The 26,384-nt window shown below is 43.2% G+C and overlaps 1 protein-coding gene across 6 annotated transcripts in view; it reads right to left on the reverse strand.

Moving 5' to 3' along the window:
* Window positions 1–26,384, reverse strand: part of ERMARD (ER membrane associated RNA degradation) — a 294,895-nt gene that overhangs the window by 213,821 nt on the left and 54,690 nt on the right. For all 6 annotated transcript variants that reach the window (XM_044290348.1, XM_044290351.1, XM_044290345.1 and 3 more), the window contains one exon: window positions 9,209–9,310. In XM_044290348.1, the coding sequence (XP_044146283.1) occupies window positions 9,209–9,310 (102 nt within the window). The remainder of the gene's footprint in view (window positions 1–9,208; window positions 9,311–26,384) is intronic.

The following is a 26,384-nucleotide window of genomic DNA, read 5'->3' on the forward strand; positions in this document are numbered from 1 at the left end:
AGGTTTATTGGAAACTTTAGTTGGTTGAGATTTGGAAGCCATTTGACTTGGCTGCATCTTGCGTTGTAGTCTCTGTGGTTGGGGTCCCATGAGGAATTAGTCCATTCCTGTGCCCTATGTAGGGAGAGTGAGGTCGGTCAAGAGGGGGCCTTAGAAGAACCAGATCTTTACATTAGGAGGGTGGGCCTCTCTTCCGCTGGAGTAATTTAAACCATTTGATGCGGAGGTCTATGACCGCTGGAAAAGTGAGCGATTGGTAAGAAGTTGCTCAGTGTTCTGCGCGGTTGTACGCATTAATAGGTTTAGATGTGCCAGCATAGAAGATATTGGGGTCCCAATTGGTCAGGATTGCTTCGCCTGATTGCAGAGGTATTCTGGAGAGCTATTTCAGTTGGCGTAAGAGATCCGTAGCTCAATTTGCCTTTTATGGGTTAACGGTCACACGGTACGTTCACCCGGTACAATATTTATACCAATAGGAATAAAAAGCAAGGTTTGGCCATAAAGAATTGCAGGAACAGTAGAATTAGTATTAGATGGTGTTATACAGGAATACACCACTAGATGGCACTGTTGGCTCAAAAATTCACCACGTGGAGAGAAGTGAAGAGAACTTCAGCATGGACGGGGAAGCGCTATCTTGGAGGTACTCACAAGTCCCTGTATTGCGGGTAAGGTACCTTCTTCACTCCAGGAGAGGGTTCTGTGTGGGGTCGCTGGTCTCCCTGGCAGATGCACTATGTCCCAGCTTCTGGTGTTGTACAGTGGGGGTGGGAGGGTGCCGGCCTCGGTGGTGAGGATTTCCTTCAGGGCTCTGGCAGTGGATCTGTGGCCCCTGCGCTTCCTCCCCTTCCTGGGAAAGGGCCCGCCTGGTGTGCTACTCTGTTGCTGGCCCAGACGATCGGATGGAAGGGGCCGGGTGGCAGGGAGCGGGTGCAGGCAGCGGCCTAAACCAGTGCTGTGCAGCTCACTGCTGCGGACTCCGGGCAATGTTATCTGTCTCCCTCTAATCTTTGTGTCCTGGAGGGTTTATGCCTTCTTAGTAGGTATGTCTGACACCTTGTTGGACGCCGATGGTGGCAGATTATTTGGCTGAGGAGGAGGACGTTGTTAAAATGTGGCCATACTTACCCGGAAGTCCCAGTACGGACATTTTTGGTCGTGGTGATACCCATGATGTTTTCATTTTTTGTTATTTAGGTATTTATTTTTTTATTATATGGAATTATAAACTCCATTTTTTTTTTTTAACCCTTTCATGACCAAGGGTCATTGCTGCCCCAGTGTCCAGGTCAAAATTTACTAATCTGACATGCGTCACTTTATGTGGTAATAGCTTTGGAACACTTTTACTTATCCACACCATTCTGAGATTGTTTTCTCGTGACACATTGTACTTCATGATAGTCATATATTTGAGTCAATATATTTCACCTTTATTTATGAAAAAATCCCAAATTTACCAAAAATTTGGAAAAATTCACAATTTTCCAAATTTCAATTTCTCTGCTTCTAAAACAGAAAGTCATACCTAATAAAATATTCATTACTTAACATTCCCCATATGTCTACTTTATGTTGGCATCATTTTTGAAATGTAATTTTATTATTTTAAGACGTTACAAGGCTTAGAAGTTTAGAAGCAATTCTTACAATTTTTAAGAAAATTTCCAAAACCCACTTTTTAAGGACCAGTTCAGGTCTGAAGTCACTTTGTGGGGCTTACATAGTGGAAACCCCCCATAAATGACCCCATTGTAGAAACTACACCCCTCATGTTACGCAAAACTGATTTTACAAACTTTGTTAACCCTTTAGGCGTTCCACAAGAATTAAAGGAAAATGGAGATGAAATTTCTAAATTGCACTTTTTTAGCAGATTTTCCATTTTATAATTTTTTTTTCTTTAACACATTGAGAGTTAACAGCCAAACAAAACTCAATATTTATTACCCTGATTCCGCGGTTTACATAAACACCCCACATGTGGTCGTAAACTGCTGTACGGGCACACGGCAGGGCGCAGAAGGAAAGGAATGCCATACCGTTTTTGGAAGGCAGATTGTGCTGGATTGGTTTTCTGAACGCCATATGTTTTTTATTTTTCTGCCCATCGTCTTGTGCAGGGGCTCGTTTTTTGCAGAAAGTGTGGAGGTTTATATTGGTACCATTTTTGGGTACATAGGATTTTTTGATCATTCATTATTACACTTTATGGGGCAAGGTGACCCAAAAATTGGCTGTTTTGGAACAGTTTTCATTTATTTATTTTTACAGCGTTCATCTGAGGAGTTAGGTCATGTGATAGTTTTATAGAGAAGATCGTTACGGACGTGGCAATACCTAATATGTATACTTTTTCTTATTTATTTAAGTTTTACACAATAATAGCATTTCTGAAACCAAAAAAATGATGTTCTAGTGTCTCTATAGTCTGAGAGCCATAGCTTTTTTATTTTTTGGGCGATTGTCTTAACCACCTCCGGACCGCCTAACGCAGATGTGCGGTCCGGAGGTGGCAGCCCTGCGCACGACGACGCATATACGCGTCATCTCGCGAGGGCCGGGATTTCCTGTGAACGCGCGCACACAGGCGCGCGCGCTCACAGGAACGGAAGGTAAGCGAGTGGATCTCCAGCCTGCCAGCGGCGATCGCTCGCTGGCAGGCTGGAGATCCGAATTTTTTAACCCCTAACAGGTATATTAGACGCTGTTTTCATAACAGCGTCTAATATACCTCCTACCTGGTCCTCTGGTGGTCCCTTTTGTTAGGATCGACCACCAGAGGACTCGGGTAGGTCAGTACAGTCGCACCAAACACCACACTACACTACACTACACTACACCCCCCCCCCCCCCCCGTCACTTATTAACCCCTTATAAACCCCTGATCACCCCATATAAACTCCCTGATCACCCCCCTGTCATTGATCACCGCCCTGTCATTGATCACCCCCCTGTCAGGCTCCGTTCAGACGTCCGCATGATTTTTACGGATCCGATCCATGTATCCATGGATCCGTAAAAAATCATGCGGATGTCTGAATGGAGCCTTACAGGGGGGGTGATCAGTGACAGGGGGGTGATCACCCTGATTACCCTGATCACCCCCTGTCATTGATAACCCCCCTGTAAGGCTCCATTCAGACGTCCGCATGCATTTTGTGGATCCGATCCATGTATCCATGGATCCGTAAAAAATCATGCGGATGTCTGAATGGAGCCTTACAGGGGGGGTGGTCAGTGACAGGGGGGTGATCACCCTGATTACCCTGATCACCCCCTGTCATTGATAACCCCCCTGTAAGGTTCCATTCAGACGTCCGCATGCGTTTTGTGGATCCGATCCATGTATCCATGGATCCGTAAAAAATCATGCGGATGTCTGAATGGAGCCTTACAGGGGGGGTGATCAGTGACAGGGGGGTGATCACCCTGATTACCCTGATCACCCCCTGTCATTGATAACCCCCCTGTAAGGCTCCATTCAGACGTCCGCATGCGTTCTGTGGATCCGATCCATGTATCCATGGATCAGTAAAAAATCATGCGGATGTCTGAATGGAGCCTTACAGGGGGGGTGATCAGTGACAGGGGGGTGATCACCCTGATTACCCTGATCACCCCCTGTCATTGATAACCCCCCTGTAAGGCTCCATTCAGACGTCCGCATGCGTTCTGTGGATCCGATCCATGTATCCATGGATCCGTAAAAAATCATGCGGATGTCTGAATGGAGCCTTACAGAGGGGGTGATCAGTGACAGGGGGGTGATCACCCTGATTACCCTGATCACCCCCTGTCATTGATAACCCCCCTGTAAGGCTCCATTCAGACGTCCGCATGTGTTCTGTGGATCCGATCCATGTATCCATGGATCCGTAAAAAATCATGCGGATGTCTGAATGGAGCCTTACAGGGGGGGTGATCAATGACAGGGGGGTGATCAGGGAGTCTATATGGGTGATCACCCCCCTGTCATTGATCACTCCCCCCCTGGTAAGGCTCCATTCAGCCATTTTCTTTTGGCCCAAGTTAGCGGAAATTTTTTGTTTGTTTTTGTTTTTGTTTTTTCTTACAAAGTCTCATATTCCACTAACTTGTGTCAAAAAATAAAATCCCACATGGACGCACCATACCCCTCACGGAATCCAAATGCGTAAACATTTTTAGACATTTATATTCCAGACTTCTTCTCACGCTTTAGGGCCCCTAAAAAGCCAGGGCAGTATAAATACCCCACATGTGACCCCATTTCGGAAAGAACACACCCCAAGATATTCCGTGAGCGGCATATTGAGTCCATGAACGATTGAAATTTTTGTCCTAAGTTAGCGGAAAGTGAGACTTTGTGAGAAAAAAAACAAAAAAAAAAAATCAATATCCGCTAACTTATGCAAAAAAAAAAAAAATTCTAGGAACTCGCCAGGCCCCTCATTGAATACCTTGGGGTGTCTTCTTTCCAAAGTGGGGTCACATGTAGGGTATTTATACTGCCCTGGATTTTTAGGGGCCCTAAAGCATGAGAAGAAGTCTGGGATCCAAATATCTAAAAATGCCCTCCTAAAAGGAATTTGGGCCCCTTTGCGCATCTAGGCTGCAAAAAAGTGTCACACATGTGGTATCGCCGTACTCAGGAGAAGTTGGGGAATGTGTTTTGGGGTGTCATTTTACATATACCCATGCTGGGTGAGAAAAATATCTTGGTCAAATGCCAACTTTGTATAAAAAAATGGGAAAAGTTGTCTTTTGCCAAGATATTTCTCTCACCCAGCATGGGTATATGTAAAATGACCCCCCAAAACACATTGCCCAACTTCTCCTGAGTACGGCGATACCACATGTGTGACACTTTTTTGCAGCCAAGGTGGGCAAAGGGGCACCTTTCGGATTTCGCAGGCCATTTTTTACACATTTTGATTGCAAGGTACTTCTTACACATTTGGGCCCCTAAATTGCCAGGGCAGTATAACTACGCCACAAGTGACCCCATTTTGGAAAGAAGACACCCCAAGGTATTCCGTGGGGGGCACGGCGAGTTCCTAGAATTTTTTGTCACAATTTAGCGGAAAATGATGATTTTTCTTTTTTTTTCTTTTTTCCTTACAAAGTCTCATATTCCACTAACTTGCGACAAAAAATTAAAAATTCTAGGAACTCGCCATGCCCCTCACGGAATACCTTGGGGTGTCTTCTTTCCAAAATGGGGTCACTTGTGGGGTAGTTATACTGCCCTGGCAATTTAGGGGCCCAAATGTGTGAGAAGAACTTTGCAATCAAAATGTGTAAAAAATGCCCTGCAAAATCCGAAAGGTGCACTTTGGAATATGTGCCCCTTTGCCCACCTTGGCAGCAAAAATGTGTGACACATCTGGTATCGCCGTACTCAGGAGAAGTTGGGCAATGTGTTTTGGGGTGTCATTTTACATATACCCATGCTGGGTGAGAAAAATATCTTGGTCAAATGCCAACTTTGTATAAAAAAATGGGAAAAGTTGTCTTTTGCCAAGATATTTCTCTCACCCAGCATGGGTATATGTAAAATGACAGCCCAAAACACATTCCCCAACTTCTCCTGAGTACGGCGATACCAGATGTGTGACACTTTTTTGATGCCAAGGTGGGCAAAGGGGCACATATTCCAAAGTGCACCTTTCGGATTTCACCGGTCATTTTTTACAGATTTTGATTGCAAAGTACTTCTCACACATATGGGCCCCTAAATTGCCAGGGCAGTATAACTACGCCACAAGTGACCCCATTTTGGAAAGAAGACACCCCAAGGTATTCCGTGAGGGGCATGGCGAGTTCCTAGAATTATTTATTTTTTGTCGCAAGTTAGTGGAATATGAGACTTTGTAAGGAAAAAAGAGAAAAAAAAAAAATCATCATTTTCCGCTAACTTGTGACAAAAAATAAAAAATTCTAGGAACTCGCCATGCCCCTCACGGAATACCTTGGGGTGTCTTCTTTCCAAAATGGGGTCACTTGTGGCGTAGTTATACTGCCCTGGCAATTTAGGGGCCCAAATGTGTGAGAAGTACCTTGCAATCAAAATGTGTAAAAAATGGCCTGCAAAATCTGAAAGGTGCACTTTGGAATATGCGCCCCTTTGCCAACCTTGGCTGCAAAAAAGTGTGACACATCTGGTATCGCCGTACTCAGGAGAAGTTGGGGAATGTGTTTTGGGGTGTCATTTTACATATACCCATGCTGGGTGAGAGAAATATCTTGGCAAAAGACAACTTTTCCCATTTTTTTATACAAAGTTGGCATTTGACCAAGATATTTTTCTCACCCAGCATGGGTATATGTAAAATGACAGCCCAAAACACATTCCCCAACTTCTCCTGAGTACGGCGATACCAGATGTGTCACACTTTTTTGCTGCCAAGGTGGGCAAAGGGGCGCATATTCCAAAGTGCACCTTTTGGATTTCACCGGTCATTTTTTACACATTTTGATTGCAAGGTACTTCTCACACATTTGGGCCCCTAAATTGCCAGGGCAGTATAACTACCCCACAAGTGACCCCATTTTGGAAAGAAGACACCCCAAGGTATTCTGTGAGGGGCATGGTGAGTTCCTAAAAATTTATATTTTTTGTCGCAAGTTAGTGGAATATGAGACTTTGTAAGAAAAAATAAAAAAATAAAAATAATCATCATTTTCCGCTAACTTGTGACAAAAAATAAAAAGTTCTATGAACTCACTATGCCCATCAGCGAATACCTTAGGGTGTCTACTTTCCGAAATGGGGTCATTTGTGGGGTAGTTATACTGTTTGGGCATTGTAGAACCTCAGGAAACATGACAGGTGCTCAGAAAGTCAGAGCTGTTTCAAAAAGCGGAAATTCACATTTTTGTACCATAGTTTGTAAATGCTATAACTTTTACCCAAACCATTTTTTTTTTTTGCCCAAACATTTTTTTTTATCAAAGACATGTAGAACAATAAATTTGGTGAAAAATTTATATATGGATGTCGTTTTTTTTTTTGCAAAATTTTACAGCTGAAAGTGAAAAATGTCATTTTTTTGCAAAAAAATCGTTACATTTCGATTAATAACAAAAAAAGTAAAAATGTCAGCAGCAATAAAATACCACCAAATGAAAGCTCCATTAGTGAGAAGAAAAGGAGGTAAAATTCATTTGGGTGGTAAGTTGCATGACCGAGCGATAAACGGTGAAAGGAGTGTAGTGCCGAAGTGTAAAAAGTGCTCTGGTCATGAAGGGGGTTTCACCTAGCGGGGCTGAAGTGGTTAAATAGGGTATCATTTTTTGCGGGACGAGGTGACGGTTTGATTGATACTATTTTGGCGGTCAAACGCCTTTTTGATCGCTTGCTGTTGCACTTTTGTGATGTAAGGTGACAAAAATGGCTTTTTTTTTTTACACAGTTTTTATTTTTTATTTTTTATGGTGTTTATCGGACGGGGTCTATCATGTTATATCTTTATAGAGACGGTCGTTACGGACTCGGTGATACCTAATATGTGTAGTTTTTTCATTTTTAATTTTTTATAGGAAAATGTTATTTTTTTTATTTTACATTTTTATTTAATAATTTTTACTTTTATTTTTTTTTCACTTTTTTTTATCAAGTCCCTCTTGGATCATGAAGATCCAGTGGGGCTGATGGCTGTACTATACTTTGCAATGCTCTTGCATTGCAAAGTGTAATACATTCAGATGCCCTGTAGGTGGCAACAGCGGACGCTTTTGCAAAGCGTCCGGTTGCCAGGGCAACCATCGAGGCTGCCATCGCAGCGCAGCAGCCCCGATGGTGGAGAGAGGGAGCCCCCTCCCTCTATTAACCCCATAGATGCCGCTGCCGCAGCATCTATGGGGTCACAGAATTTACAGCAGAGTGTCAGCATAGAGCTGACACTCTGATGATGGCGGCGGCTCAGGAATGGAGCCGCCGCCATCAAACAGCAGGGGGGCAGACGGGGGTCAGCGCTGGGGGGGGGGGGGGAGGTATGACAAGGCAGCAGGGGGCGGACTCAAGGAGGGGGCAGTGCCGCAGCACTAGAACAGACGGAGGAGGCACAGATGGGCCTGCACAGATCGGGGCAGGGGGGTAAGTGTCTGCACGCACAGATCGGGGGCGGGGGGCTGCACAGATGGGGGGCTGCAAGGACACTGATTTCAGGCTCTGATCTGCAGAGCGCAGATCAGAGCCTGAAACCGGCATTTTAACACTGCCGCGATCCGATTGGTTAGTCTGCACAGACTAACCAATCGGATCGATTGCCGGCAAGGGGCCACTCTGATTGGTCCCTTGCCGGCATTACTGCACTGTATGCTGTCCGTGACAGCAGCAGGGCAGGGGCAGAAGCTTTAATCCAAGCGCTTTGCAGCGCTTGGATTAAAGAGCTGCCAGAACGTGTATATATACGTGGTAGCTGCACGGGGTATGTGCAGCTATCACGTATATATACAGATTGCGGTCGGGAAGGGGTTAACAATCATGGATTTTTTTAATGCATTTATTACTGACTATTGCTCAATTCTTATGTTAGAAGAAGAATTGCAGCTTCAATGCGCTCAGCCTCTTCAGTGAGGCTAAGCGCATTGAAAGCAATAACCGGAATCCTCATTGGCTACAGAGGATGCAGGTCTTTTGACCCTTTAGATGCCGTGATCTCACTTGATTACCCCTGGACAACCCCTTTAATTACCGTAATCCCAATCCAAGAGCCATAACTTTTTTTTTACTTTTTTGCTCACATAGTCAGGTGAAAACATGTCTTTTGCAGAACTAGTTGTATTCTGTAATGGGATTTAATTTAGCATATCATGTATGGAAAAATGTGGAAAAAATGCTGAAGAACAGAAAAAAAAAATGCATTTGTTATTTTGAACATCAGTTAGTCACTTATGTTGGAGATCAGTTATTTTTGACAGGAAAAAAAGCACTTTTTCTCCAGTCAAAAATAACTCTGACGGAAGTGACACCAACTAATCTTAACTGATGCTCAAAATAATGGAGCTGTTTCTTTTCTTCTGTTCTTCTGACGGATCAGAACAGAAAACTGAACGGTGATTTGAACCTGGCCTACTGCTAACACAGAGCAACAGCTTTAGTGGACAAATAGATTCAAGCTACCACTAAGTTATCCCAGGATGCAGCTCCTGGTAACTTGTTTTCCTGTGTCACAGATGAGCACACAACTTACATAACTGTTAGGTATAGGACACTCACATCACCTAGAGAGTGCTCTAGACACGATATCATCTTCATTAAATGCAGTGAGATCTTGGTCCCATCTAGGCTTTCCAGAGAACAGAGGGCATTATGAAACACCTGAGGAAATTAACAGAAATAATACTGATTACAAACTTAGCTGCTCAAAGTACTTCTTTACAAACTTTATCTGAAATATTCAAAAGGATTCTGTCAGCTAGTTTTTTTCATATTCAACATTTTATTAAAGTTTTCAGTTGAAAGTATTCAAAAGCATAATAATAATATTGACAATCTCATTGATCAACAATACATGTGTGTTGAAATAGTATCCATTTTACATATATAAGAAAATACACATATAATAATCCCTCAACATCTGTCCCTCCCCCCACTTCCAACACCCTTTCCATCTGGATACGGTTATGACTCCTTTGTTTATATACCTGTGTAGATGTTGCCGACACTTTATGTCTTTATTCTAACTTCAATTTCCCCAATGTTCCTTTTAGATCTCTCAACAAATACCACTCTGTATGCTGGAAATTTGCCATAAGAGAGTTAATATCCTCTGTAGATAGATGTTTAGATATAAAAGCATTCCATTTGTTTAAAAATCTGGTTGACGTCTGACTTTTATGTGCCTCTGCCTCCAGCTGGTCCATCAGCAAATAGTGTCTCATTTGCCTCTGGAATTCTCCCTCTGAAGGTGTCTTCGGGACTAACCAGTTGCATAATAAACATCTCAAAGCTACAAGTAACGCTCCATCCACCAACCCTGGAATCTTAACATTTTCCGGAAAAACATGTAATAATATCACCTCCGGCTCACAAGGCAAAACTATTTGCCAAGTGTCTTTGATCCAGGATAAGATCCACTCCCAATATAGCCGAACCTTTGAGCAGAGCCAGAAACAGTGATCCAGAGTAGCTTTTGGAGTACCACACTTAGGACATTTAGTCAGCCTGGTCTTGTTGGTATCTGAAGATGGGATGTTAAAGGCATATATCGCTCTGTGAATAAATTTTAATTGTGACTCCCTCCATCCCTCACAAGCAACTGCTTTCCTTGTTTTTAACCAACCATGCATAATTTTATCCTTCCAATCTTCTTCTTCCCCCAACAACGTCTTCCATCCCTTACATAATTGGGCATAGGCTTTATTATTTTCTCTATCCCTCAGGCGTTTATAGATTTCCGATAGAGATACCTTATTCCCCAACTGTTTGAGTAATACAGTGGGATGCAAAAGTTTGGGCAACATTGTTAATCGTCATGATTTTCCCGTATAAATCGTTGGTTGTTACGATAAAAAATGTCAGTTAAATATATCATATAGGAGACACACACAGTGATATTTGAGAAGTGAAATTAAGTTTATTGGATTTACAGAAAGTGTGCTATAATTGTTTAAACAAAATTAGGCAGGTGCATAAATTTGGGCACTGTTGTCATTTTATTGATTCCAAAACCATTAGAACTAATTATTGGAACTCAAATAGGCTTGGTAAGCTCAGTGACCCCTGACCTACATACACAGGTGAATCCAATTATGAGAGAGTATTTAAAGGGGGTCAATTGTAAGTTTCCCTCCTTTTTTAATTTTTTCTGAAGAGTAGCAACATGGGGGTCTCAAAACAACTCTCAAATGACCTGAAGACAAAGATTGTTCACCATCATGGTTTAAGGGAAGGATACAGAAAGCTGTCTCAGACGTTTCATCTGTCTACCTACAGTAAAATATGGTGGTGGTTCCATCATGCTGTGGGGCTGTGTAGCCAGTGCAGGGACTGGGAATCTTGTCAAAGGGACGCATGGATTCCACTCAGTATCAGCAGATTCTGGAGACCAATGTCCAGGAATCAGTGACAAAGCTGAAGCTGCGCCGGGGCTGGATCTTTCAACAAGACAACGACCCTAAACACTGCTCAAAATCCACTAAGGCATTTATGCAGAGGAACAAGTGCAACGTTCTGGAATGGCCATCTCAGCCAGACCTGAATATAATTGAAAATCTGTGGTGTGACTTAAGAGAGCTGTCCATGCTCGGAAGCCATCAAACCTGAATGAACTAAAGATATTTTGTAAAGAGGAATGGTCCAAAATACCTTCAACCAGAATCCAGACTCTCATTGGAACCTACAGGAAGCGTTTAGAGGCTGTAATTTCTGCAAAAGGAGGATCTAAAAAATATTGATTTCATTTCTTTATTGTGGTGCCCAAGTTTGCACCTGCCTAATTTTATTTAAACAATTATAGCACACGTTCTGTAAATCCAATAAACTTCATTTCACTTCTCAGATATCACTGTGTGTGTCTCCTATATGATATATTTAACTGATATTTTTTATCGTAACAACCAACGATTTATACAGGAAAATCATGACGATTAACAAGGTTGCCCAAACTTTCACACCCCACTGTATATCAAAGCTATTTGCAGTGCATTCTCGATATATCGGGGGTCTGACCCCCGAACCTATGTGAGTGCACCACATCTCCGGACCTACCTAAGGACATCGCGACAATCCAGTGAGAAGCTCCAGCTCGTAAGGTGAAGGGAGTAAAGCGTCACCGCTCGCATAAGCTAACCCACGTGGAGCAAACATCTAACGCGGTAAAGACGATATCTCCCTAACTGAAAAAACTAACCTGAGCAAGCCTCTCCTGGACAGAAGAATTTATCCGCAGTCAAGACCGGAGATCCAATATACCGGTAAGACTGTTCTTATTTATAAAACCGGTATAGTAATCCAGCCAAGGTTGGCACACCACTCTAACCTAAACCCTGATCGCTAGCGGGACGCCGCCGGGTTAGGTACACGGTGTGCACTTATTGTCGATGACATATTCACAAACATCTATTGATTACGAAGTGCACAGTGTACGGGTTATTGGTATCCAACAAATACTCTATTGAAGGATTTTACTGACGGCACTTTAAATCCCCCTCTCTTTGGATACATCGAGGGTTAACTCAGGACTGTGCTGGCTACAAATTATCTTATTCTCCACAGGTGGATCCACAAACACTATGTATGCTACAAAGTAACAGAGTCTATCTATTTTCCCTCAAGTGGATATATCGCTATTGCGGAAGCTATAGAGTATATCATCACTAACCGTTATCACCTCCACTGTCACTAATGTACTTTGTTCTTTATATTGCTGCTATTTTTACCATTTAGAGTACTGTTGTTGAATGTCCTAAATTAATCTAGATTGTGGTCTATACCCTATTGTAATTTTATTCAACGTAATTTTATTCAACTTTGTTTTATCAGAATATTTACCAATTAAAGCATTTGTCCTCATATCCTAGGTGTGCCCAGCCTTTTTATCTATAATACTTTACTCTATTCAACAGTGGGGTGACACTGTGGGACTGTGAGCACCCTTGTTTGGAGGATCAGCATTCCTGTGCATCTCCTTCACTATTGCTATACCAATCTAATTTATGTTGGTCAGTGGGGTAAAAGAGAAAAGTCGTATACTTCTTCCTTAGTGTTTCTGTGACCTCATCTAGTCTTTTTGGCTGTTCTTGCTTTTAGTGAATGCACATATGATATAATTCTTCCTCTCAGCACTGCTTTTTCTGTGTCCCATAAAAGTATAGGATTATCGACATGTTGAGCATTATCTGCTGTAAACTCCATGTGCCACCCTTTTAATAAATCTATGAAGTTATTATTTTCCCCCAAGAATGATGGAAATCGCCAGATGTAGTCTGAACCTTTGCGAACCTGATCCCTCAAATCTAGCTGTATCGGTGCGTGATCTGATATAACCATATCTAAAATTTTGGAATTGCGGATTTTGCTGTGCATACTAGCAGAGATTAATAGATAATCAATTCGATACCATGACTCATTGGGCGCCGAGTAAAATGTAAATTCTCGTCCTTCCGGGTTATGAATTCTCCAGGGATCAATGAGGTCATTATCTCGGGTCAAATTTTCCTGTACTTTCTCTCTTCCTGAACACCCTTTTTCCGGATTTCTCACAGGCTTTCTATATTCGCCCCTGTTCATGACTGTGTTCATATCTCTCCCTACTATAATGTTACGTTTTTGAATCAACCCAAGACATGAGCTTAGTGAATCAAAAAACGTAACATTATCACCATTTGGGCCATATACATTAACTAGACATAATTCCTCGCCTGAAGATATTATAGACGCCACTTGCCATCTCCCCTCAACGTCAGCTATATGATGTAAAGTCTCGAATTTCAAGGACTTGTGAAATAATATTAGCATTCCCGCCTTCTTACTTATGGAGGCAGAACCTATTACCTTTCCCACCCACATCTTCTCCATCCGAACAAAGTCAACTTCCTCAAGATGGGTCTCTTGGAGCATTGCAATATCTACTTTACATCTCCGCAGGTGTTTCAGGACCATGTTACATTTTTCAGGGGAGCGAAGCCCCTTTACATTCCAGGATATTAACCCCTTAGTGACCACCCATACGTGTTTTTACGGCGGTCACTAAGGGGCCTTAGGCTGGGCTGCCGCGTTTTTACGGCGGCCCGGTCTAAGCGCTGCACGGCTCCCCCGTGCAGCGGGGAGCACGGACCCGGCTCTCACATGAGAGCCGGGACCCTGCTCTAACAGCCCGGACCGGCAGGAGTGCCGATCCGGGCTGTTTAACCCTTTACATGCCGGGCGCAATGGCGCCCGCTGCATGTAAAGTGGTGACAGAGGGAGCGGACTGCCTCTGTCTCCCATCAGCACCCCGAAAATAAGATCGCGGGGTGCTGATGTGTTCGGAAGCTTACCTCACTTCCGATCAGGGCCCCGAGCCTGTCTTCAGTTATTTCCAGCAGGCCGTGCCTCTCTGGCGCCACCTGCTGGTCAAGGTTTGAATAGCATCGCTATTGAAATGCTATTGAAATGTAATGCCTTATAGAGATAATGCATTACATTTTAAAAGCAATCAAAATACTGTATATTATAGTCCCCTTGTGGGACTTTTAAGTAGTAAAAAAATAAATAAATAAATACACATTTATTAAATAAAAAAATTCCATAAAATAAAAAAATATGCTTTTTTTTTCATTGAAAATACGCTTTTCAATGAAAAAAATTGCAAAAAGAAAATATCCCCCATATGTTTGGTATTGCCGCGTCCGTAACGACCCGGACTACATAAATATTACATAAATTATCCCCTATGGTGAACGCCGTAAAAAATAAAAATAAAAAAAATAAAGAATTTCTAATTTATTCTTAGTTTCCACCGAAAAAAACGTAATAACAAGCGATCAAAAAGCGCCATTTACTCCAAAATTATACCAATGAAAAATACAAGTTGTCCCTCAAAAATCAAGCCCTCACACAACTTCATAGAAAAAGAAAAAAAAAAGTTATGGGTCTTGTGAAGTGGCAATGCAAAATCATTTTTTTGGTTAATAAAAGGGGTTTTATTGGAAAAAAAAGTAGTAAAATGTAAAAAAATATTATAAGTATTTAGTATCACTGTAATCGTACTGACCCAGAGAATAAAGATATTATGTTATTTGTACCGAAAAATGAATGCCGTAAAATTTATAATGTAAAAACGCAGTGGCAGTATTGCTATTTTCCCCCATCTCCCTCCCAGAAAGAGTTAATAAAAGTTAATCAGAAAGTTATGTGTACCCAAAGATGGTTCCATTAAAAACTACAACTTGTCCCGTAAAAAACAAGCCCTCATAAAGCTATATAGACGAAAAAATAAAAAAGTTATAGCTCTTGGAACGCGACGATGAAAAAAGGAAGAAAAACGCTTGGTCATAAAGGCCCAAACAGGCTTGGTCACTAAGGGGTTAATCTCATAATTGACTTGTCGTATGGATCAGATGTGGATGAGAAGTATGAGCACATATCCAGATGAAAATAACATCCCCTCCAACCCTCTCCCAACTCCCCACCCCTGTACAGATCAGTGATTTAAAACTATCATCTAATCAATATATAACCATCTCTCCTCTGTCTGTTATATACCTCTCCATCGTTAAAACGGACTCCACTTTTTTCCTACATGGTCGGTCTACCCATATAATATGGTTTAAGACAATTATAAAACCAGTGCTAAGCATATCACAACCTATCAACTGATAAGTGCTGTTTTGCTTTAGATCAGGGATGTCAAACTGCGGCCCTCCAGCTGTTGCAAAACTACAACTCCCAGCATGCCCGGACAGCCTACAGGTATCAGCCTACAGCAGGGCATTGTGGGAGTTGTAGTTTTGCAACAGCTGGAGGGCCGCAGTTTGACATCCCTGCTTTAGATTCTACACAAAACTATGAACTAAGGTCATACATAATGCTAACATATAAGATGCATCACTACGCCTCCTGTAATCTGAAAAAAGACAAATATATTAGATCAGTGTGACAGTCACCACTTCTCTAGGTTCCACATGGAATCATGTCACGCCGTCGCTTGGCGGCTTCCGCATACTAAACGCCTTCTTCTGTACCCTATTCTCCTCTGTTCCCCTTTTTTCTTGGCGCGGATTACGACCTAGTGGCCTTTGATCTGAGATGTCCAGCTCCAGTTGTTGCCGCACTTCCTCAAACGAAGTAGAAGCTGTACCATCAGTGTGAAAGACTTTCAATATTGCGGAATACAGCAATGCAAATCTAGTACGCCTTTCGTACAGTTCCGAGCAAATATTAGAAAACTCCCTCCTCTTCTTCTGAACCTCTGCTGAACAGTCTCCAAAGATTAGGATTTTCTGGCCTTTTATCTCTAGCGAGGATTTTTGGCGCTTGTACATTCGCATGATCGCTGTTTTGTCTGTAAAGTCTAGGTACTTCACTATGTCTCTGTCTTCTTGTTAGCGCAGACGGCACCTTTAAGTTACGATCTGTACCCTGCCTCAGGTCTGGACCTATGCGGTGCGCTCTTTCCACTTTGCAAGCACTATCCAGTTCTAAGGTCTTCGGAATTTCATGTTCACATATAAGCGCTAAGTCATGGGCTGGAATTGATTCCTGCAAGCCCAATATGCGCAAGTTATTCCTGCGTGAGTGGTTCTCTAAATCATCCACTTTTATTTTAAGGGTTTTGGTTTGCTCACCGTTTTCTCCAGCATCATCTGAAGGTCAGAGCAGGATTCTTCAAGCGCCTGGATTCTATTCTCAGCGCACTCCAGCCTATTACCATGCTCAGCTGTGGTCGCCTCTAAGGACTGGAGCGTCAGCCCAACTGTGTTTGCCAGGGACTCCTGCAGGTCAGGTAGGATCCGATTTGCAACTTCAATTGCCAGCCTTACATGGTCTACCTGCTGATCTCCCCCATGCGACGCAGGCTCTTTGTGTGAAGATTGTTCATCCATTACACATAGCTGTGCGGGCGGGAAGGATTCCTCCTCAGCTGCCTCATGTTCCCGCGCTGCAGGCTTTCCCAGCTTCTGGGTTTTTGTCTTATTCCTCGTCACCATATCCATGATGTAGCGATCCATATGTTCCCACCGAACCGGCAGGTATAATTTCCCCAGAGTATATCCAGTATGTACAGGGGATTTAGCTTGCTATTCACCGACTCTCACGGAGCTGAAGTTAGCAATGTCTCTCCATGTCGGCGCCGGAACCGGAAGTCTCGTCCAGCTAGTTTTAGCGTATAGAGCTGTGTACATGTGCAGCTAGATCGCCACCAGCACGTCTGCAATATGCATTTTCCATAGCTGTGAATGCTTTTTAGTCAGAAAAACAATTGTATACATGCAAATGAGGTTAGAAAGAAGCCCAAGGAGCTGTTACCAACATTTCAAGGGCTCACCTACGCCCACTGTGAAGATGCCCAGCACGGCCATGCATACTCAAAATTCCCTCCTTGCTCCCCCGACATTACAGAGTTGAAGCGCGGTAAACTCCCGCATGACAGCTAACGCATCTGCAGTTCGTTCCCAGGGGCTGATGCCAGCACAGGGAAAAAACAACATACCGGCGCTGACATGCGGCATACTTGCACATGCGCAAGATTACAGCACTTCAACTGTGTGACATTTTCTGCAGCATTTCATCCTGAGACTAAACGGTTTAATTAACCACTTCAGCCCCGCTAGCTGAAACCCCCTTCATGACCAGAGCACTTTTTACACTTCGGCGCTACACTCCTTTCACCGTTTATCGCTCGGTCATGCAACTTACCACCCAAATGAATTTTACCTCCTTTTCTTCTCACTAATGGAGCTTTCATTGGGTGGTATTTTATTGCTGCTGACATTTTAACTTTTTTTGTTATTAATCGAAATGTAATGATTTTTTTGCAAAAAAATGACATTTTTCACTTTCAGCTGTAAAATTTTGCAAAAAAACCGACATCCATATATAAATTTTTCGCTAACTTTATAGTTCTACATGTCTTTGATAAAAAAAAACTAATGTTTGGGCAAAAAAAAAATGGTTTGGGTAAAAGTTATAGCGTTTACAAACTATGGTACAAAAATGTGAATTTCCGCTTTTTGAAGCAGCTCTGACTTTCTGAGCACCTGTCATGATTCCTGAGGTTCTACAATGCCCAGACAGTAGAGAAACCCCACAAATGACCCCATTTCGGAAAGTAGACACCCTAAGGTATTCGCTGATGGGCATAGTGAGTTCATAGAACTTTTTATTTTTTGTCACAAGTTAGCGGAAAATGATGATGATTTTTTATTTTTATTTTTTTCTTACAAAGTCTCATATTCCACTAACTTGCGACAAAAAATAAAAAATTCTAGGAACTCGCCATGCCCCTCACGGAATACCTTGGGGTGTCTTCTTTCCAAAATGGGGTCACTTGTGGGGTAGTTATACTGCCCTGGCAATTTAGGGGCCCAAATGTGTGAGAAGAACTTTGCAATCGAAATGTGTAAAAAATGACCGGTGAAATCCGAAAGGTGCACTTTGGAATATGTGCCCCTTTGCCCACCTTGACAGCAAAAAGGTGTGACACATCTGGTATCGCCGTACTCAGGAGAAGTTGGGGAATGTGTTTTGGGGTGTCATTTTACATATACCCATGCTGGGTGAGAAAAATACCTTGGTCAAATGCCAACTTTGTATAAAAAAATTGGAAAAGTTGTCTTTTGCCAAGATATTTCTCTCACCTAGCATGGGTATATGTAAAATGACACCCCAAAACACATTCCCCAACTTCTCCTGAGTACGGCGATACCAGATGTGTGACACTTTTTTGCAGCCAAGGTGGGCAAAGGGGCACATATTCCAAAGTGCACCTTTCGGATTTCACCGGTCATTTTTTACACATTTCGATTGCAAAGTTCTTCTCACACATTTGGGCCCCTAAATTGCCAGGGCAGTATAACTACCCCACAAGTGACCCCATTTTGGAAAGAAGACACCCCAAGGTATTCCGTGAGGGGCACGGCGAGTTCCTAGAATTTTTTATTTTTTGTCGCAAGTTAGTGGAATATGAGACTTTGTAAGGAAAAAAGAAAAAAAAAGAAAAATCATCATTTTCCGCTAACTTGTGACAAAAAATAAAAAATTCTAGGAACTCGCCGTGCCCCTCACGGAATACCTTGGGGTGTCTTCTTTCCAAAATGGGGTCACTTGTGGCGTAGTTATACTGCCCTGGCAATTTAGGGGCCCAAATGTGTAAGAAGTACCTTGCAATCAAAATGTGTAAAAAATGGCCTGCGAAATCCGAAAGGTGCACTTTGGAATATGTGCCCCTTTGCCCACCTTGGCTGCAAAAAAGTGTCACACATCTGGTATCGCCGTACTCAGGAGAAGTTGGGGAATGTGTTGTGGGGTGTCATTTTACATATACCCATGCTGGGTGAGAAAAATATCTTGGTCAAATGCCAACTTCGTATAAAAAAATTGGAAAAGTTGTCTTTTGCCAAGATATTTCTCTCACCCAGCATGGGTATATGTAAAATGACACCCCAAAACACATTCCCCAACTTCTCCTGAGTACGGTGATACCAGATGTGTGACACTTTTTTGCAGCCAAGGTGGGCAAAGGGGCACATATTCCAAAGTGCACCTTTCGGATTTCACCGGTCATTTTTTACACATTTCGATTGCAAAGTTCTTCTCACACATTTGGGCCCCTAAATTGCCAGGGCAGTATAACTACCCCACAAGTGACCCCATTTTGGAAATAAGACACCCCAAGGTATTCCGTGAGGGGCATGGCGAGTTCCTAGAATTTTTTATCGCAAGTTAATGGAATATGAGACTTTGTAAGAAAAAAATACAAATAAAAAATCATCATCATTTTCCGCTAACTTGTGACAAAAAATAAAAAGTTCTATGAACTCACTATGCCCATCAGCGAATACCTTAGGGTGTCTACTTTCCGAAATGGGGTCATTTGTGGGGTGTTTCTACTGTCTGGGCATTGTAGAACCTCAGGAATCATGACAGGTGCTCAGAAAGTCAGAGCTGCTTCAAAAAGCGGAAATTCACATTTTTGTACCATAGTTTGTAAACGCTATAACTTTTACCCAAACCATTTATTTTATTTTTTTGCCCAAACATTTTTTTTTTATCAAAGACATGTAGAACTATAAATTTAGCGAAAAATTTATATATGGATGTCGTTTTTTTTGCAAAATTTTACAGCTGAAAGTGAAAAATATGGGAAATTTCAGCCCGCACAACCCCTAGCAGGTGCAGATTGCTATGGCGAAATAGAGATATAAATGTAAAAACACAAAATGCAATCGCACACTGCAACCAGCACTCTGCCCTGCCTTTATGCTGGATGTTGAATAAGGCATTGGTGTACATTTTGGCCAAAGCGTAATAAGCCACTCACCACGTCAAGGTCGCCTTCATGAGTGGTCCCTAACACTAGTTCCTACCTTTTATGGGCCACGACAGCCACATAAAGTCCAGGGAGAAAGTGAAAAATGTCTTTTTTTTTTGCAAAAAAATCGTTACATTTCGATTAATAACAAAAAAAGTAAAAATGTCAGCAGCAATAAAATACCACCAAATGAAAGCTCCATTAGTGAGACGAAAAGGAGGTAAAATTCATTTGGGTGGTAAGTTGCATGACCGAGCGATAAACGGTGAAAGGAGTGTAGTGCCGAAGTGTAAAAAGTGCTCTGGTCATGAAGGGGGTTTCAGCTAGCGGGGCTGAAGTGGTTAATTCCCAAATACTTTAAAACATTTGGCAATCTATATACCTTCCAAACTATCCTGAGTAGTTTCAATAGACACTCCCCTCACCCAAAAAAAATTTGAGATTTTTGTATAACTTACCAGTAAATTCTCGCCCTTTTTTGGGGGACACAGGAACCGTGGGTATAGCTATGTCCTCTAGGAGGCGTTGACACTAGTAAAAGCTGTTAGCCCCTCCTATGGCAGCTATACCCCCTCCAGCCTGGAGAGAGAGCTTCAGTTTGTGTACAAGGAGTAGGAGAGCAAGTTAACCAACGAAAAAACGTGGAACACAAACAATGCCAAGGAACCAACAACGGGGTTCTAACCAACACTGCCGCAACTGTGGCTGAACAACAATACTGGGTGGGTGTTGTGTCCCACAATGAAGAGCGAGAAAGAGATTTTACTGGTAAGTTATACGAAAATATCCTTTTCTCACCCATATTCATAGGGACACACAGGAACCGTGGGACGTCCAAAGGCAGTGCACAAGGAAGGAAAAACAACAGACCCATGGAACCAAGAGTCCCTGCAGGCATCTAAGAAACTGCCGCCTGAACCGGCACCTGGTAGAATTTGTGAATGTGTGTAAGAAGGACATGTAGCCGCCTTGCACAGCTGTGCGACCGAAGCATGATCTTCCGAGCTGAAGAAGCTCCCACCGCGCTGGTGGAGTGAGCCGTGATACCTAAGGGCAGAACCCTGTTCCGGGCGCGGTATGCTTCAGCACTAGCAGACCGAATCCAACGTGCAATTGCCACCTTCGAGGCCGCCAATCCCTTGCGAGGACCCTCCGGATGACAAAAGGGGTTCCGTACGCCGGAAGGGACTGGAGGCTGCCAAATAATAATCAGAGCCCTGACAATGTCCAATGATGTAACTCCCTTCCCTAGGGTGGGAAGGAGAGGGACAGTGAAGGAAGGATAATTTCTTCATTGATTTGGAAAACAGAGAGCACCTTCTGGAGAAGAAGGAATGGGCCGGAGAACCGCCTTATCCTTGTGAAGAACCATGAAGAGTTCTCTGCAAAACAGCGCCCCCACCTGGGACACCTGTCTGATGGATGTGATCGCCTAAAGAAAAAACTACCTTCCAGGACAGGAGTCGGAGAGAGATCTCCAGCAAGGGCTCAAAGGGAGAAGTCTGTAGCGCTAAGAGAACTATATTCAGATCCCAAGGCGGTAGATGAGGACGGTACGGAGGAAATGTATGTGCCACTCCCTTAAGGAAGGTTTTCATGGCACCAGGGGAGCCAGGGGACGCTGGAAAGCTGTGTCCCCTAGGATAGAAGTGTTGTGGAAATTTTATTATGCGGACATTTTATCTTAGGATGTGTGTGTGTTTTATAGATTGTCATCTGTCTCCCTGTGTCGGATTTAGCTAGAGAACACTCTAGCAGAGGGTACTTTGGCTGAATCGGGACCAGTGGCAAAACCGTCAGTATGAAAACCTTCTCGTGGGTTTAGAGCGCTATCCCTTTCTGGATACATATCTGCTTTTAAGACATGCATATCTGCCTTGTCAGTATACTTGTACCGTATACTGACAATAGCCGTAGCAATGCCTTGCAGATAATCTCAAACCTATGAGAACCAGTAGAATGATCTTTATTAGATACTGATCACTCTGGAGCAGTATTAACCACTTCAGCCCCGCTAGCTGAAACCCCCTTCATGACCAGAGCACTTTTTACACTTCGGCACTACACTACTTTCACCGTTTATCGCTCGGTCATGCAACTTACCACCCAAATGAATTTTACCTCCTTTTCTTCTCACTAATGGAGCTTTCATTTGGTGGTATTTTATTGCTGCTGACATTTTTACTTTTTTTGTTATTAATCGAAATGTAACGATTTTTTTGCAAAATAAATGACATTTTTCACTTTCAGTTGTAAAATTTTGCAAAAAAAACGACATCCATATATAAATCTTTTGCTAAATTTATAGTTCTACATGTCTTTGATAAAAAAAAATGTTTGGGCAAAAAAAAAAATGGTTTGGGTAAAAGTTATAGCGTTTACAAACTATGGTACAAAAATGTGAATTTCCGCTTTTTGAAGCAGCTCTGACTTTCTGAGCACCTGTCATGATTCCTGAGGTTCTACAATGCCCAAACAGTAGAAAAACCCCACAAATGACCCCATTTCGGAAAGTAGACACCCTAAGGTATTCGCTGATGGGCATAGTGAGTTCATAGAACTTTTTATTTTTTGTCACAAGTTAGCGGAAAATGATGATTATTTTTTATTTTTATTTTTTTCTTACAAAGTCTCATATTCCACTAACTTGCGACAAAAAATAAAAAATTCTAGGAACTCGCCATGCCCCTCACGGAATACCTTGAGGTGTCTTCTTTCCAAAATGGGGTCACTTGTGGGGTAGTTATACTGCAATCTAGGGGCCCAAATGTGTGAGAAGAACTTTGCAATCAAAATGTGTAAAAAATGACCGGTGAAATCCAAAAGGTGCACTTTGGAATATGTGCCCCTTTGCCCACCTAGGCTGCAAAAAAGTGTGACACATCTGGTATCGCCGTTCTCAGGAGAAGCTGGGGAATGTGTTTTGGGGTGTCATTTTACATATAACCATGCTGGGTGAGAGAAATATCTTGGCAAAAGATAACTTTTCCAATTTTTTTATACAAAGTTGGCATTTGACCAAGATATTTTTCTCACCCAGCATGGGTATATGTAAAATGACACAATATGTAAAATGCCCAACTTCTCCTGAGTACGGCGATACCAGATGTGTGACACTTTTTTGCAGCCTAGATGTGCAAAGGTGCCCAAGTTCCTTTTAGGAGGGCATTTTTAGACATTTGGATCCCAGACTTCTTCTCACACTTTCGGGCCCCTAAAAAGCCAGGGCAGTATAAATACCCCACATGTGACCCCACTTTGGAAAGAAGACACCCCAAGGTATTCAATGAGGGGCCTGGCGAGTTCATAGAAATTATTTTTTTTTGCATAAGTTAGCGGAAATTGATTTTTTTAGTTTTTTTCTCACAAAGTCTCACTTTCCGCTAACTTAGGACAAAAATTTAAATCTTTCATGGACTCAATATGCCCCTCACGGAATACCTTGGGGTGTCTTCTTTCCGAAATGGGGTCACATGTGGGGTATTTATACTGCCCTGGCTTTTTAGGGGCCCTAAAGTGTGAGAAGAAGTCTGGAATATAAATGTCTAAAAATGTTTACGCATTTGGATTCCAAGAGGGGTATGGCGAGTTCATGTGACATTTTATTTTTTGACACAAGTTAGTGGAATATGATACTTAGTAAGAAAAAACAAAAACAAACAAAAAATTTCCGCTAACTTGGGCCAAAAAAATGTCTGAATGGAGCCTCACAGGGGGGGGTGATCAATGACAGGGGGGTGATCACCCATATAGACTCCCTGATCACCCTCCTGTCACTGATCACCCCCCTGGTAAGGCTCCATTCAGACGTCCGTATGATTTTTACGGATCCATGGATACATGGATCGGATCCGCAAAACACATGCGGACGTCTATATATAAATTTTTCGCTAAATTTATAGTTCTACATGTCTTTGATAAAAATAAAAAATGTTTGGGCAAAAAAAAAATGGTTTGGGTAAAAGTTATAGCGTTTACAAACGATGGTACAAAAATGTGAATTTCCGCTTTTTGAAGCAGCTCTGACTTTCTGAGCACCTGTCATGATTCCTGAGGTTCTACAATGATAAGGGTGATCACCCCCCTGTCACTGATCACCCCCCTGTAAGGCTCCATTCAGACGTCCGTATGATTTTTACGCATCCATGGATACATGGATCGGATATCACGATCGGCGTGACTATCACATACGTGACAGAGAGGGAGGGAAAGAGGAAGGCCCTGCCCAAGTGAGAGGGAAGGTGTTGACCCCTGACTCACCTTGCGGCTGGCACCTGGCTGCCCTGACGTCCCTAGACGGGTTCCTCACCCGTACGCCGATCACGTGCCTAAAACCCTGGCTTTCCCTAAGATGAGCCCTAGATAGTGAACAGGGCGGTGGGAACACTAGTCCGCACCACTAGCTCTAAAGGAAAACACCAAGGTGGGGACAGACAATACAGACTAAACATATAATCCCAGGTGGGCGACAACAGGAGACAACAAAAAGCCCAACAGGGATCCGGAGGGTAGCACTCTGGAACAACAACCAGGATTCACAGCTCCAGTGGGTCAGTATAGAAGTCCAGGCAGGAAGCTCTATAACTGGCAACTAGAGAAGTGTGAGAGGAGAATATAAGGAGGTTGGGAGTGGCAGACAAGAAACAGCTGAGGAGGAGAAGCTACGGATCCCTGAGTGAGACAAAAAGGATTGCAAGGCAAACACAGAAAACAATCACTAAGAAACAACGTGATCTTTAGACATAGAGCGCGCAGCCACCCGCTGCGACTTCCTGACCCTGGGTATAACGGAGTCAGACGTGGCTCTTGACACCCTCGTGACAGTACCCCCCCTTTCACGAGGGGCCTCCGGACACTCAGGACCAGGTCTCTCAGGATGAGAGGCATGGAAAGCCTGAATTAACCTGTTGGCGTTTACCTCTGACGCTGGAACCCACATTCTTTCCTCGGGACCGTAACCCCTCCAATGCACCAGATACTGAAGAGAGCGGCGGACCCGACGAGAATCAACAATTCTGGATATTTGAAACTCCAGATTACCATCCATAATAACAGGAGGAGGTGGCAGCGGTGATGGTTCTAGAGGTGGAACATACTTCTTGAGTAACGACTTATGGAAGACGTTATGGATCTTAAAAGTCTGAGGTAGCTCCAGGCGAAAAGCCACAGGGTTAATGACGGCTACTATTTTATAAGGACCAATGAACCTCGGGCCCAGTTTCCAAGAGGGAACCTTCAACTTAATATTCCTAGTAGACAACCACACATAGTCATTCACTCCTAGGTCCAGACCTGGCGACCGTTTCTTATCGGCCATGCATTTATATTTACCACTCATATTTTTCAAGTTAGCTTGCACCTTCTGCCATACCGATGAAAGAGATGAAGAAAAACGTTCCTCTTCGGGAACCCCAGAAGACCCCCCCTCTTTGAAAGTACAAAATTGGGGATGAAAACCGTATGCACCAAGAAATGGTGACTTGCCAGTGGATTCCTGACAGCGATTATTTATGGCAAACTCGGCTAACGGTAAATATGATGACCACACCTCTTGGTTTTCAGACCTTGGTTGGTACGCTCAGTCTGTCCATTCGACTGAGGATGGAAAGCTGAGGAAAAGGACAAGTGTACCCCCAAACGGGAACAAAAAGCTTTCCAAAACTTAGAAATAAGGAGATTTTTGTGAAACTCACCTGTAAAATCTTTTTCTCGTCTTTTCCATTGGGGGACACAGACCATGGGTATAGCTTAGAGGTATTACAAGGAGGGACACTATGCAAAAACGAAGCTCCTCCTCCTCGGGCTATACCCCCAGACACCTCCAGGAGGACTTCAGTCGTTGCAAAAGCAGTAGGAGAAGGAGAACTGAAAAAACCACAATGGAAACCAACACACCAACTAAACAAAAAAAGCGGGCGGGAGCTGTGTCCCCCAATGGAAAAGACGAGAAAAAGATTTTACAGGTGAGTTTCACAAAAATCTCCTTTTCTCGTACATTCCATTGGGGGACACAGACCATGGGACGTCCAAAAGCAGTCCATGGGGTGGGAAAAACCAACACCGCCAGGAGAAAAAACGTCCAACCGTTAAACGGGCACCACGGCCTGCAATACCCTGCGCCCGAGGACAGCATCAGCCGAAGCCAGCGAGTGCAACTGATAAAACTTTGTGAACGTATGCAAGGACGACCAAGTGGCAGCCTTACACAACTGGGAGGCGGAGGCGCGATTGCGTCTGGCCCAGGAAGCTCCCACTGCCCTTGTGGAGTGAGCGGTAATCCGCGACGGGGGAACCTGACCACGAGCGCGATAGGCCGCAGCAATAGCGGAACGGATCCACCGCGCCACAGTAACCTTGGAAGCCGCCAGACCCTTACGAGACCCCTCGGGAACCACAAAGAGGGAGTCCGAACGACGAAAGGAGGCGGTGGCCCCCAGA

Source organism: Bufo gargarizans, chromosome 4 (genome assembly GCF_014858855.1).
Source record: "Bufo gargarizans isolate SCDJY-AF-19 chromosome 4, ASM1485885v1, whole genome shotgun sequence".
Classification (NCBI taxonomy): Eukaryota; Metazoa; Chordata; class Amphibia; order Anura; family Bufonidae; genus Bufo; species Bufo gargarizans.